A 16,168-nucleotide genomic window follows, 5' to 3' on the forward strand; every position below is an offset into this window, starting at 1 on the left:
AAGGGAAATGCTTTCGAAAGAGTTTCTGCTGCTGCTCTCAGATTTTTACTTGAAGTGAATAATACAACTCCTATGTGGAAGGGTAAACAACTATATAATTCTTTTCAGGACCAAGACTGTACTGGAAAAACTAACAACTTCGACGACAGGCTTCCCAGAGAGGCCAGTCAGTAAGCATGATCTACCCTCCTAACCTCGGACTGAATGGACATCAGCATGTTATCCATAGACATGGACATCAATTGAGCCCACAGTTTATTCCTTTGAGGTCAAACAAAATTGTAGAGGAAAAACTGTTCCATGAAGGCTATGAGATTTTCTACACAGGTATAATTTCCCAAAGGGGTTCTAACACTCACATTAAAATTTTGAAAAAGCTGCTAGGAAGTATGTTTTACAGCTCAGACCCACAGTCCATTATTCAAAGGAGTTTGTGTAGTTAGTTCCCCTCTGAACTGCTCAATGTAACTAATATATTACAATGATCCTTAAGAAAAGTCTTATGGATATTTTTTTAAATAACACATCAATAATACCACACATCCTACCTACAAAATAGTTTAATATAAAGCTGCAATTTTAGGATTAGTATGAAATGAGGTCAAATAGGATCAGGTTTTAAAAGTATTTTTTAAAGATGAATGAGTCCTAATTAGATATTTTTCTATCATACACATTTAAAATTTCATTAAGAACGCAGTGTCCATCCAGAGTAAAGTGACAAGGCTTACATGAAGTGAAAGTATCAGTGGTACTTTCAAACAGCTGGCCTTACATGCTTCTGAAAAACTGATGTTATTAAAAGACATACAAGCATTATTAATGTAATGATTTTTCTGTTTGAAAAACCTACAACGAAAATGTTATCTAATCGACTTAGTTCTATATTTTTTACATCAATCAGCTATGGAATAAAATACATATAAAACTCAGTTGTGGAATAAAATATATATAAAAGTTAAATATTTCTTAGAACAATGTCTGAAAATCCAGTAATGGACCCTGATAAATGTTAAAGGCCAGTCTGGATGGGACTTTGGGCAACCTGATTTAGTGGAAGGTGTCCCTGCCCATGGCAGAGAGATTGGAACGAGATGAGCTTTAAGGTCCCTTCCAATACAAACCATTCTGTGACTCTGGGAATACCTTAACCATTTCAGTCTATTTGCTTTCCTGTTGAATCTCTGAACACAAAACAGAACAGGATCATAAAGGACTGGATGCAGCTGCAGTACAGTGGAAAGGAATGGGGGATGGAGTGAGCCTTGCTACCAGACAAGATATACTCGTCACAATAATGGGTTAGTCTATTTCCTTTTTTTTTTGCACAGTTGTTCCCCCATGTTTTACAGAGAAAGTTGAGAGTGTTTATTCTTTAGGCTGATGAATGTAACTACAATTTGTTTTAAGAAGGACTACAGACAAACCCATCTCTTAAGATGTTAAAAATCACAGGCATATGTAAAGACTATCACTTCACTGAAGCCATCATAAAATAAAAATATTATCTAAAAATAATAAGCTGGTTGGTTTTGTTTTTCAGCAATGTTTCTCCAATGACATAATTTTAATTGTAGATTAGTTTTGTTCTTGTGGTTCTGTTGATGGATTTTAGGCAAGCAACATACATCATTAACTGTACTGTGTAGGGGATCACATTTCAAAGAGAGCTTTGTCTGGCCAAGCTACTACAGCCTGCCTGATTGTTACAGAATTGTCATTAAATGGAAATGATGCCTGGGAATATTGAACTTAATGTTATGTTTTGAAATAACATGAATAACATTACAGTTGTTTTAATGAAATCCATAGGAGAAAAATGTCATTAAATAAAGCCACAATATTGGCCCTGGTGCCCTGGTCAAATTCCAATCTGGCCGATTGCATTCTGACACCTACTATTTTTTAGTTTGAATTTGGTATGTTTGTGAACAATCCTCACTGTTTGTTCATTGATATGTTAATGCCTTACATCATCAGTTTTTTGCTGTTTGTCACCCCAGAGTTATTTCGCTGTCACTCTTGCCCATCCAAATGCTTTTAATGAAACCATAACTACAGTGCATGACCTTGAAAAGATCCCTTTAAATCTACCTTCCCGCAGTTCATCGAGTTACTTAGGTATTTCTTAACCTAACAAGTGAGCATGTATATAACTTATTTCAGTGTTTGTCAAACACACAGTACAGCCTCATGTCCCACTTCTGACAAAATGAGATGACACAGTCCTTTAATATGTGCTTAAAGCTGGGTAAAGAGGTGTCCTGTCACACATTGGTGCTTTACTTAGAGTCAGGAAGGTACTCTGAGCAGTATCTCCTCATCACCTCCACTTAACCACGATTTGCTTTTAATTGTAATCTCTGAGAACATGACCTAAAACACATGAACTTTAAGTCAAGATATGCTCCAGGAGAACAACTTATTCACCTCAACACCAGCTAATTATTGAGACAACAGACCTCGAGTAGAGAAAGTCCAAAGTTAAAAATAAATTCCCAAGATGTGGACTTCAGAGTAAACTGTTTTTTTCTACAGCTTTGCTCATGTTGGTTCATACCACTAGCTTGTGGACACATAGTCATATTCAAGTGTTTTATTCAGATGAGCAGATCTACTTTGTATTGTCTTACTGGTCTTTGATTTAAGGGTCAGAGTCTGAATTGAAGTATATTTGAGAAAGCCCTTCTAACATTGCTGAACTCTGTCGGTTTTAGAGGGCTTATGGGGGAAAATATTATGAAGACCTAATTCCTGGCTCATTGAAAGGTTTAAAAAATGTAGGACAACAATTTTGAATTTCCTTGTTTAAACATTCAGTCAGGAACTTCAGTGGTGATCTCATAAAGCAGCTTTTATTGTACCTGTCACATCTCACAGTCATAATTTCTAACATCATTCCCAACTAATATCATTCCCCCCTCCGTGCCCTTGAATGGTCAAATCTAATCCAGACATTCATACACACAAATTTTCGTGTTCATGAGATCAGACATGATCCTCAAGGAGCATGTAAAAGCATTTAAATCAGGCATATGTACTTTTATATGCATTGACAACCATTAAAATATAAAAGTTCAACAAAAAGTAAGGTCAGAAAGAAGTGGTGCCAAATATCAATGAAAGAGTATCTTTATATCACTTAGTGATGTAAGTATTCTAGAAAATCTCATCTATGAGTAACTGTAGATAACCAGCCATATCCTATTCCTGTTGGGGTCAGGTGCAGTGTCCTGTTCCCTCAACAGAATAACTGAATGTACATCCATCCCAGACTGGTATATAAGCACAAGGCACTGCTGTTTGAAGCCTCAAGCTGTGCATTAAGCTGCAGCTGGATTGTCACCATTAGGGTTTTGTCATAGGCTAATTTAGGGAGGAAGTCAATGATCTGGAAAACAGATGTGAAGTTTTAAACGTACATAATCAGATCTTTAGGACTAATTTCAGGTTTGACGCTGCCTTAGATTTTCTGCCTTCAGGTAGAAGAAAGAAGACAAAGAAATGAGGAGAAGAGTGACAGGATAAGCGGAAAAAAGTAGACAGAATTGTGTGAACACAGACAGATATTAATGAACCTAACCCACCATTTTATTTAGCTGTTACTTATGTCTGCATAGGAGTCAGGCATTTGAAAACAATCATATTGTATATTCGGAGTGTCTTAAGATTTCCATATAGTGAAATATCTTTTTTTTTTCTTCCTTTTCAAACCTTCTGCTTAGGATTAAGGATATTTTCCTTTCAATACCAGGTCACAACAAAGCCATTCTAACGTGGTCTCTCTCTAACTCACTCCCTTGCATGTACACACATCAATACAAACAGCAAGGCGAGAAGTAGAGAGGGATTAAAAGGAAAAGGGTGAGCAAAGATTATTAAAGGCATTGAGAGACCCAGTCATTGCCCTTGTAGTCAAAAAATTATGACACTCTACGGGTATAGTAGCTGAAATCTTGTATACAAATCAAAGTGAATTCAAGTCCCTGTCTCACCTGAACATTTTAATAACATAGTCACTGCATCTTCAGGCAAAGATAATCTCATATATATTTCTTTCTTTTAACTAATTGTGGGGTTTTTTTTCAGTTTGAGGTTGATAAGCCTTTAATTAATCTAGTGTGCTTAGGAAAAAAGAAAATCTTTAATGGCTGGTAACTTCCAAAGAAAATAGGAGATTTTTGCCCTAAAGGTCCTGGCTTAAGTTTTTTCTGTGTTCAATACATATATATAACTTCCAAAAAAATTGAAAAACTTTTTCAAGTAAAAACAAAGAAGGTTTGCTTGTGATTTACCAAGGCTACTTTTAAGTTCCACAACATATGAATGAAAAGCACAACAAACAATTTATTATGAGTCCTATTTTGCTGGCCTTTGATTAAACCTCACCTTGTATTAATAATTCTCAGTGATACTGTACAACATATGCTACAGAAACCCCTGAGGTAGGCAAGGAAAACCAAGCCAAACACAGTGGAGAAGTCACTTACCTGTCTGAACTCTTCAAGATCTATTTTGTTTCCCACCAGCACCACAGGGATGTCATAGGTGTGCCGGACACGATAAATGAGCTCCTTAAACTCAGCAGCTTCTTGGAAGGATTGGCGGTCTGTGATGGAGTAGCAGATAATGAAGCCTTCTCCACCTCGCATGTATTGGTCCCTCATGGCTGTGAATTCTGCCTGCAGAATAGGCAGAACACATATACTAATTTGGCAAACAAAATTATTCGTCTGTAAATAACAAACTTGCTGAAAACTTCCCCGATTCCCCATATAATTTCACACTGCTTGTTTTTTACTCTTTCGAATGCTTCTTGCTGAAACTTGTGCATCCTTCTTGGTTCATCCACCCCAATAAAAAGGATTTCTCTGAGGACTTTTTTTTTTCCCTTTTCCTATCAAGGGAACTCTGTCCTCTAAGAATATGAACTTATTATGCCAGTGCCTGTATGCAGAAAATACTGTCTCATGTATTACCCAAACCTTCTGCAGTAGTGTCAGTACAAAGAGATGACATGCATTTGAATGCACAGGTGTAATAGAAAAGCTGTATTACTATCTAGGGATGAGAGACAGGTACAAATTCCTTATTATACCCTCAATTCAAAAGCTCAGTAATATCAAAAAATATTCATTGTCTCCCACCGGCTTTGGAATGGTGCCTAGCAAAACAAGGGTACAATCTGCAAAAAGTTCTGCTCTTTTGAAGGCTCTCAGAAAAGCCAGGGGTTTCAGTTCAGTGTGGGATAATGCCATTAAATGAGAATGAACAATTTCGAATAGTGAGAGAATTGGTCCAATTTTCTGCTCCTTCATTTTTCTCTTTTTATGTGTATTTATTGTCACAGCAATACTTCTGGCTACTGGTATGTTTTTTTCAGAAGTACTTAACAACTGCCACATTGTACAAAAATCGAGATTTAGTTTTCAAAAAGTAGTCTCAGGAACTGTGGCTTGAGAATATGTTTTAAAGCCAGTTTCTTTCTCAAGTTTGTTTGCTTTTCTTGATCACAGCTCAGAATAACCCAACACCATGGCAACAGTCGGTCAGGATCAGAATCCTCCTGACAGAATCAGTTCTCCAGAGATATTAAGATGCAGGGAGGTCTGATAAAAAAAGGATACACATATCAACACTGAACCATTTCTATGAGAAGCAGGATGCAATATCAAATCCTGTATTTTTTAGTCTATTGAGAATTTATGCTAGGATTTTTTAAACAGTTTAGGTTACATATATATATCCTCAGTCGTTGCTGAAAATTAGAGGGAAATGGATTGCTTATGTTCTTTTAAGAGTCTCAGCCTTAAATCTCTCTCAATAGTCATTCATGTTGATTGACAATGCTTCCTGTGAATAGACTTTCATGTTGACCATTATCATTTATTTATGATGTGTCTTTTACCCAAAGGCTTTATATATCATTCAAAATATTTCACCTGCTACAGGAAAAAGTTCATCGAACTAAGCTTCAAAATGGTAGACTAATAGACAATTTAAGGGTAGGATTCTGCTTTGGGACTTACTCATAATTTCAAAACCTCTACATTATCATCCCTGGCATCCCAGGAGAGTTTATTAACCACCAAGCTACAGCACAGAGTGGATCAAGTCATACTCTAGCCTACCCGTTTGAAATTGGATCTGCAAACAGTAGGGCAGTGATGGGGAGAAACACTGTAGAGATCAAATAAAAAGTATTCCTACACTCTGTGGTTTGGACAAGACACTGAACGGAGATGTGTCTCTGTTCCCAGGTCTTTCCTTGCCATCTACATTAGATAACCACTAGAAAAATAGATAATGCAACACCAAACAGTCTCCAAGTTAAGAGCAGGGAGTGTTAATGACAAAACACAGTCATTGACTCCATTCCTTGCTCTCAGATTCCAGGCTTTTATGCCAGAACAAAGTCTCGCTGAAGCCCCACCCCTCGTGCCCCTGGTTTTCTCCTCTTTGCATCAGTCACCCAGAACTGTTCTGCACCAGGAACTGAACTAGACTAGGATCTCTTCAAGCTTAGCAGACAATGGCAACCTTCTGTGAAATTAACCTTGTGGATTTGGCTCCTGAATTTAGTTGTCTGTGTAGCTGTAGTCAGCTACCTGAGCCCTTGTTATAACAAATGGTGAGCTATTCAATGCAATTAGTGGACTACAGATTGCTTCTGCTGATGAAAAAATAGTTATCTCTTTAGTTACCTAATTAATTAATTTTTTATATATATTATTTATTTTTAGAGCATTGGTACAACAGAACAGAGACTCTAGTTAGAAGTACATGTTTTCATATAGAACCTAAAACCCAGGCCAGAAGACCTGCATTCCTGAATAAGAAATTTCATAAATCAACCATTGTAGCACTGTATGACTGCTCTGCACAGACTTTTACGGAGAATGAACTCTCTTTAAGTGAGGTGCTCCACCTTTAGGAAGTGCTCAGAACTTTGTACACTCCTTTATAGCCATTTGTGGCAAACTGAGAAGGAATTAGGTCACATGTCCCTGTTTAAGTTACTCACAGTAAGTGACGTTCTGCAGTCCCAGGATCACTCCCTAGGGATGCTTAATGGCTTTACTTAACTGACAGGAGACCCTGGGTTCCTAATTTTACACACTGAATCATTTCAAAGGGACAAAGTCCTTAGCTTTTAGAGACTGCCATTCTTGAGTCAGAATCATTTACTTACAAGTTCCGGTTCATGTTGGGCGTAGTTAAGGCTTTAAGGATATGAATGAATTTACCTATACAATTTTTTATTATAGCATATTATTGGTGTTGATATATTAGACTAAACAAACAAAATGCTTTAGTGTCATGTTTACAGTGATCCATTTTCAGACGCATTAAGTATTCTATGCAAACTGGACTGGGGACATTCACTTAGCTTTCCGTTGTTAACTCAGTCATTTCCATTCCAATTTTTTGATGTTGACTTTTACTTCTCAGTTTTTTCCCCTTGGTATGATTGCTCAGTACAGAGTCAAGGACTCCAAGGTCAAACCTAAATAAACCTTTTATTTGATTTCAAAAGAAGTGGATTTTTTCTTTGTTCATGAGGAACCTCGACATAATAATACATAGCAAGAGAAAGAATAAATATAATTACCAGTAAACATACTATAACCCTTGCAACACTGTATGCATATTATATACAAGATGAAGGACTAAGATGCAACTAAATATTTTTTGTTCATTTTTTATTTCAAGTCCTACTCTATATTTCCTGTTTCTTTACAGCAAGAAAAAACAAAACCCAAGTTCACCTGGATTTTGTGAATGTCCAGGGGTGGATAGAGAGACATCCAAAGGTTTTACAGATTTTTCAGTGGTTTTATTTTTATATTTTGCCTGGTTCTTTTATAAAATAAACAACAGTGTATCTGTGCAGCTGGCACATTAATATCTTCTTTAATTGTTTCCTGATGTACAAGGGACCTTTTAAAAATTATTCAGAAATAGTACTGGATATCAATTTCTACTCAATAAGGGGAAAATATGAAACATTCCCAAGTCAGTAAATGCCAAAGGGAAGACACAGAAGGAAATCACACCCCCTCAAAAGGAAATCAATTCTGAGAATTAAAGTGAAGATTTGTCATGCTTACAGCACTTTGCAGCTTGACATCAGTCTCTAATACTCTCTTGTGTATAATGACTAAGACTTAACTGAAAAGTGTGGTAAAAACTCTTCTGAAACAAAATCATCATTCTTCTTAGGAGATATGATGCTTGAGAACAAGTGTCAGGCCTGGATAGAAACAAAATAAAACTTTTCTAAAAGTTGAAAGAAGTCAACATAACTTTTTACTTTCCTTTTTCCATTGTAGTTGAATGCAGCAAAAAACTGTTTCTAATCCTCATAGGACTGTATATGTCTACCTATTGTTGAAGACTGTTGGCAAGTAAATCTCTCGATGGTTAGGTTGCTCCTGAATAGATGTCACATTTGCCTTTCATCAGTTATCAGGCATCTCACATGATTTTTCAAAGGTATCAGAGTAGCCTCACAATAACACAGAGTAGCTCCCTCAACATGTTTGGATGGGTCTCATTGTGTTGTGCTGAACTGCACACACACACAGCTTGACTCACTTCACCCTTGTTTATCCCCCTTTACTCACGGTGCTGTACCTCCTTTAAACCTTCCTTGGAGGCACAAAGACCTGGGAGGTGTAAGAGCAGAGCTTGCCTCTCTGTCTGGGCCACAGAGAGTCTGAAGTGTGTTAGCACTTCTCATGTTCCTCATCACTGGATACTCACTCATTCCAGCAACCCCACATTTTTCCTGGTCTTCATGGAGTTGCCAGTGTACCTATAGAAACCTATCTCATTGCGTTTTAACTTCTCAAAATGTTCAACTCCAGAAACAATTTGGCTTTCATAATCCGATTCATTCACAGCCAAGAAATACTTCCATACCTATCCTTGGGAAACTGACCCTGTTTCCACATTTCATTTTTCTGTGTATGCTTTCTTTTTCTATTAGCTTTTAATATAATAACTTAGCGAAGAGAAAATATCTAAACCTCTCTTTTCTCTTCATCATCGTATTCTCTTTTACCCCACCTTTCATAATGAGCAAGAGAAATCTTTTCTCAAAAAGCAATATTGTTAAAAAATTTTTAAATTCATACTGCTGTCATGGAAATATAAATAGAGCTTGTATGTCATTTGTTTTTTTTTTTTTTTTTTTTTCATTAGAGACTCCTTTCCAAATAAAATCAGTATTTTAATGCCTCTAGAAGAGTAAACAAAGACATAGAGCAACAAAGTCAGACTACACTTAGATACATAGATCTTTATGAAGACCTAGGTATGGTTTATGGATTGCTGTCAAACATAACAGCCTGGATCTCGTGTTCACCTCAGGACAATTCCACCTTGCTGACTGAAAGACTCTAGAAAAGTGTTTCACAAAGTTCTCCAAATTCAAGCATGTTTCTTTACTGTTTCCTAAATATTTCCTCCTGAACAGTACTGGAGAAAAATTGCTGGACTGGAAAAGGTTTTATTCAACTAGGAATACAAGTTGTTTGGAAGCAATGTCATCCACATCACCATTTTACACCAGTAGAACTGTAAAGTGAAGTCAGTTCTCTCAGACCCCCATGTTATGCATTGCTAATAGAGAACCTTGTCAGCCCCTAAAGGATAAAAGGGGGAGAAGAGAAGAACCAAAAAGAAGAGACAAGACAATGAGCAGAGGGTCAGAATACCTATCCCTTCTTTTTCATTTTGTGGGGATGTGTTTGAGGAGTAAACATGAGGTAATGCTCAGAAGTGCAGTGCCTCTCCACGCTCCTCAGAAGTGTGGTGCCTAGAAATTTAGAGATGAGGCACCTCGGAAACAAAGGTGTCATGTTTTTCAAACTGCACACACATTCCACATATTTTGATGTCTGTTCTTTTTTTATGATCTTGGCTTGTATATCTGGAAGAGGTCAGAGTCTCTCCAGGGAAGCCAGCCTCACAGTTTGAAGAATGTCACTTTCTATATCTTCTTGTCTTATATTCTGCTTGACTTTAGAACCGGGAATCTGCTAACAGATGTTCTTAATCAAAACTGTCTCCCTGATTACCACAGGGGTCACTCTTATTATGAAGAATGTTGGGTTTTTTAACATTTATAGTGAACACTTGAGGGGTGGGATATGTTCCTGCAAACAAGCAAGATATTGTTCATCTACAACAATGAACAAACAAGGGTAAAATGAGTAGAAAGGACACAGGAAACTCAGTGGAGGGGGAAAAAATCTTCAAATAGTGATAAAAGCAAAAGTAAAGGTAATAAAAGAAATACGTGAAACTGCATTATTCACTTGAAAAAAATCAGAATTTTTTATTTAAATAAGTTGAAAATTTCTTGGCTCTCAGGAAAGTTTTTGGCAATATGGTCAATGATTAATTTTTAGCAACAAATCTTTTTTAAAGAAAAAGTGCAACCCTCCCATATCTATCTCAGTAAATTCTCTTACACAAACAAACAACACAGTTGACTTCACTGGGCTTACATATCATCCACCTGGCACTGCTTGTCATAAAGTGTGCTTTTCTTTTACCACTTTAAAGAGATTTAGCAAAGAAAAGTACACTGGTGAGAAGTGCTGTGATCATCATATGATTTTCACAAATTTTTTAGTCTTTTTGTTTTTGGGGGGGAGGGATAAAAGCAAGTAGTTTTTAAAAGTTTAGTTGCAATATCAAGCAGCAACAGATCTACATCAATTATGTTTCAAATAAGAAAATATCCAAAGAGGATGTTAGCTAGATAATATATTTTATAAGCACTCTAATACCTGTACTAATCTTGATGCAGAAGATGGGCCTTGTTTCATCCGATTTCTGCCCCTGAAGAGGTAGTCATCTATTCTACATTATAGAATTATAGATTTATTTACTATTCAAGTCTCTCTCTCCCTCAGTAGAGAGGGTCTCTCTCTCCCTCAGTAGAGAGGGATGATCGACTCCAGAGAGTAATTAAGATATCAGGAGTGATTTACTTTCATACATCTCCCACTACCTCAACAGAGACTAAGCACCAATACCAGCCTCTGAGATCCACAGTATCAGTCACAGCCTCTGCCCAGTCATATCCTTCATGCATTTGGATGATAACTCTTGTCCTCCTCTTAATTTTAAACATTTCATTTGGCTTCTACAAGGCTGTTTTATTTCCAATGGAGTTCAAAGGGTCAAGAGAATATAGCACCTAATGCCTACAGCCAACAGAGGATTTTTCCCTTCACAGCACTCAGCAGTGGGAAATGTTGTCCCCGAACATGGGCTAAGTAACACTAAAAGATAATAAAGATACACTTTTTTCCATCACAGAAGCCAAAGCTCCAAGCCTGCTGCCTTTGCTCTCAGGATTCCAGCCTGCACCAGCTACAGGTACCCAGCAATGACACAACAGAAAACAAGAAAGCACGAAACAATATCAACATCACTTCACACTCTCCTTTTTTCTCTCCTGTTTCCAGCCTTCCTTTGCAAACAGCCACAACAAAAGGAGTTACCTAGCAAAAGACAGTGAAAAATTTGCAGCAGGTGGTACTTCTGCCACCTGTGCCAGCCTAAACCATCTGCCACATCACTGCGAGGAAGGAAGAGAGCTGAGTAACAGCTCTGACACAGACCAAAGGAAATGCAGGGGCTCTGGCTTAAGTACTGGAGGACAGGGATTGATTCTCTCTGTGTTGAGTCTCTACACTGCTCTGGTTGTACATCAAATCTCTCTCTCACGACCCTTTTTACCCACTGTAGTAATGATCCAGGAGCAGTTCAAAATGGGATTAGTACAAATGAGAATTAGCCCATAAGCCTGAAGTGGATTATTATTACAATCAGTCCCTTGATTAATGATCAGTCAGTGTCTCACGCCTTATAATTACAGGAAAGAATCCTTGCTTCTGTTACGAAATAGCAATATCCCCTTCCTTCTGTGAATTTGTACCAGGGACAAACTGCACGTCACTGATGATGGGAACAGTATGAAGATAACAAAAAAGATGTAGTCTATGTTCCCAGCAGACTAATGGTTTTTTGAACCTAATCTGACAGCCTTCCAAGGCAATGCTATGAACTCCACACTGTACAAAATCAGTAGCTTTTTCTTAACTCTGTGAATGAACGTGTAAAAAGGTAAGACAGACTTGGAAATTAATCTGTAATTTAGAGGACAACCAGTAACCCTCTGTTTAAACTAATTTATTTACTTGGAAAGGGAAATAAAAGAAGAAAGAGAATATTCATAACTGGTGATCTTTGCTGGAAGACACAGGTATCCACTTCTGTGACAAATAGCAGCATTACTTTTTAGCTATTTGCCTATTTCCAAGGGTTTCCAGGTCATCTCACCTAGGTAGGCTGATTTACAAGGAGCACATCAGGGTCTTGCCTATGGGCAAGAAGTTGGTCCAAAGTGAGTGAGTCAACTGAATGGATGGTTGGTAATTTAAGAAACACAATTAGAAACACACCAAATATGAAATTCAAGCATAGATTTATATCCCTAGTTTTCACAAAATTTTAGTTTCCATCTGACACCCTTCCCCATGCTTATGTACTTCAGCATGAACCTGCTCACTCTAGAAACAGGTCTTCAGTCCCAGAGAGGAGATGGTGTTACACTAGTCTTCAGTGAAGGATTCTTTCTGAAGAGTAATATATTTGTGAGGAAAGAGATGGATTCCTTCCCACTGGTTAATACATTTTCAAACTCCGGCTACAGGAGAGGCTTTATGAAAACTAAAATCCAGAATATAAAGAACAAATTAATTAAAAATAAATATGGCAATTTCTTAACATGAATTACTGTATCAGGTTAATTCATGATGACACGAGTCTCATCTTCATCCTAATGAGTCTGAGACTTTGAACTGGTAAGTCTAAGCTATCACCCTTTCTGCAAGTCACAAATTTGTGAGGTGTAGTTTAGTTGTCGACTTTAAATCTGTATTAGAGACAATCTATTTTCATCATTACTGAAATCACGTTGTTTCTCACAAGTGGACTTATAGATTCAGGCTCCCCTTCTGTTTTCAGCTATGATACTGCTTCCCATCATACCTGGTACTGCTCACGGTCACAGACCCTGTAGGATTAAGTCTCATGAAAATCAGGTATAGATGTTACTTCCCATCCTGAACACTGATGGATGACTATTTCACTGACCCTTTACTAACTGCATAGCATTTTGTATGCACTCACTATTCTGTATTCACATGTCTGCATCATGGTTGGCTTATGCAGGAAGATTGAACTACACTAGCCTGATAGGAAAAAAAATAAGTAGAGATGAATTAATAAGGGAAACAAAAGACAGATGAGAGCAACTTCCAATAAAATAACTCAAGATTACAAAATATAGCATCACACAGTGACCCTTCTTTCTTACCGAGGAACTACTAAATAATCTGCACTGGTACTCAGACCCTCCCTTCTGATACAGCTTCTCTTCACTGAGATTCCCAGTGTTCCCACTCTAATTGCCCTCCTGCCTCGAGGTGATAATATATTTGCCAGTTTTCTGCAACTGTGCTTTTGTTAACTTTATTAATCCTACTCTTGCCAAGATGGTTTGTCATACATAGTAATGAAATACACAGTCTATCACCTGGGAGATGATATCTACTTTTCATTCACCCCAAAATATGGATGGAATCATCATATCAATTGTCCCCAATGCCAGTGAAAATGCCTTGGTGTTACACTCCCTAACTCAGAGAATTGTCTTTTTCTTTCATATTAATGCTAATAGTCTCTCTCTTAGGGATAAACACCTTAGTAATTTTCTCCTAAATGCAGGCACTGAAGCAATCTTCAGCATTAACTGCCTCTAAAACCCCCAAATGCATTTGGTTTATCATGCACCACATAATACTTTTTCCCCCTTCTCATTGATATGCAAGAAAGGATAAAACCTGTTTTCACCTTTTATCACAAATGCATCATAAATGGTTAAAGGGAAAAAAATTACAGCTTGATAAGTACCTTTTAGTAAACAGCAGAGATAGGTAAAAAAAAAAAAGGAGAGAGAGAAACAACCCACTAGTAAAGAGGTAATGAATGCAGCTGTGAGCAAGGGCTGGCCAGGGATTCAGACGTGCTCTTGTCAGCTTACGTGGGCATCACAGGTTTCCCACCTTTCCCAGCGAGGCCTGTGCAGCCTTGCAGAAGTAAACCAGGAGACCGTGGAGTCAGACACCTCGTTGCTCTGACAAATGACTACAAATGATATTCTGGTTTACATATATATTCTCTCATGATGATTTCCATAACAAGTGTGCTTACCTTAAAAATTCCACCAGATTGGTATTTCCCTCCCTGCCCCTGCAGAGATATAATTTGAGCTAAGAATCTGAAAAGAGGGTGAAGGAAGAAGAAAACAACCTGCAGAGTGGCTATTTTAGAGTTTTGCAGCATTTAATCAATAGTGCACACATTTCTGCAACTCAAATTTAGCTCAATGTTTAAATGAAGGATGCGTTCCCTGGGGACTATATAAATCATCACCAAAATGAATGCAAAATACCTGTGTTATAGCTGCATGGGTTTTGTATTGTTTACAATACTAACATCCAATGTGATTCTGTGACACGAAAGGACCAAGTTGTCATGTCCCTGTGATTTCCAGTACAAAGGAGATCCCAATGTTCTTTTTTTTTTCCATTTGCACAAATATTTCTGGAGCAAGTGGGATGGTCAGGCAGCATTACGTGGACAGTTATACTCATTGGGCTGGAATCTATCTGTAGTCCTTGATCACTACTCTCAGTGACATTCTAGGGACTTGTGGGAACAGAGACTATGTTGAGACATGGGTGGTGTGTCACATCCACTGCGAGCAGTTCACAAAATGTCTAAGGTCCCTTCACCTGACGTGCAGCTATCCAGCTTTAAGAGATTTCAATGGGACCAACTCTTCTCTGTCAAACTTTTTTAAGAATTTTAGCATCAGTTCCTGAATTCAAAATACACTGAAGATTTAATCCAGATCCATTACTATGATATCTTGGCCTTAAGTAAATCAGGGATAGTTAAACTAAACCTAATTCACTTCTGGTGGGGGAGATGACACTTGTTTTCAGGTCCACAGCCTCTGTGCATGCCTATAAAACAGGGGTATATTTTCATTGCTTCAGGAAAAATGTTAAAAAGACAAAGGTAGAGCTCCAAAACTGTAAGTCATGAGGTACCTAAGTTAGATCAATAGATCCAGTTGAGAACGAGAAGGCTCCAGGGAGACTTTAGAGTAGCTTCCAGCACCTAAAGGAGCTCCAAGAGAGCTGAAGAGGGACTTCAGACAAGGGCCTGGAGTGATAGGATAAGGAGAAATGTTTTTAAACTGACAGAAGGCAGGGTTAGATTGGATATTAGGAAGAAATTCTAGACCGTGAGGGTGTGGAGGCCCTGGCACAGGTTGCCCAGATAAGCAGTGGCTGCCCCATCCCTGGAAGTGTCCAAGGCCAGGTTCGATGGGGTTTGGAGAAACCCACTCTAGTGGAAGGTGTCCCTGCCCATGGTAGGGGATTCAGTCACTTCCAATACAAAGTATTTTATGATTCTATGATCCTGAAAACTCACAGTCACTTCTGAGATACGCCAAAAGACAAGTCCAGACCTCATCTGCAAGTCCAAAAGAGTGCAGTCTGACTTCAACTTACTTCCAGGTGTTACTTAGGCACCCAACTAATTTCTTACACAGGTGCAGTCAACATAGTTACTGCTAAGCTTTTGTGTTTTTTTTCTTTTTAAAAGAAAAGATTGTTCCCTGGCATGGTCTGTATCACATCATCCTATGGTTCTGAAAACAACCTAGAAAATCCATGGCAACAATTTACTGTCCTCTTCCATTGGGCACAAAATAAAAGAAGGTATAAAAATCTTTGCAAGCAATGCAAGGTATGCAAGCTTTCTCCTACGGAAGCGAGAAAATACATATTCAAAATGTAACATGTTGAGGGGAAAGAAAAATAAATTTAAAAAAAAAAACAGAAAATATTTCATATTTTTACTATTTTATTCAATTCCCACTTTGTTTCTGAATTCCTTTCTGCAAAATCTGGATAGATGCAATAACATTTCTCAGATTACAAAGGAGAGGTAACAAGAAATAGAGTTCAAGATGGTTGGTTCACTTTTTCTCTTTTGTTGGTGATTT

The 16,168-nt window shown here is 37.7% G+C and overlaps 1 protein-coding gene across 1 annotated transcript in view; it reads right to left on the minus strand.

The window, feature by feature from the left end:
- RIT2 (Ras like without CAAX 2) overlaps positions 1–16,168 on the minus strand; it is a 173,363-nt gene that overhangs the window by 84,470 nt on the left and 72,725 nt on the right. The window contains exon 4 of the mRNA XM_027656129.1: positions 4,491–4,682. Coding sequence (XP_027511930.1) covers positions 4,491–4,682 — 192 coding nt within the window. The remainder of the gene's footprint in view (positions 1–4,490; positions 4,683–16,168) is intronic.

Source organism: Corapipo altera, unplaced genomic scaffold (genome assembly GCF_003945725.1).
Source record: "Corapipo altera isolate COAL_440 unplaced genomic scaffold, ASM394572v1 61553, whole genome shotgun sequence".
NCBI lineage: Eukaryota > Metazoa > Chordata > Aves > Passeriformes > Pipridae > Corapipo > Corapipo altera.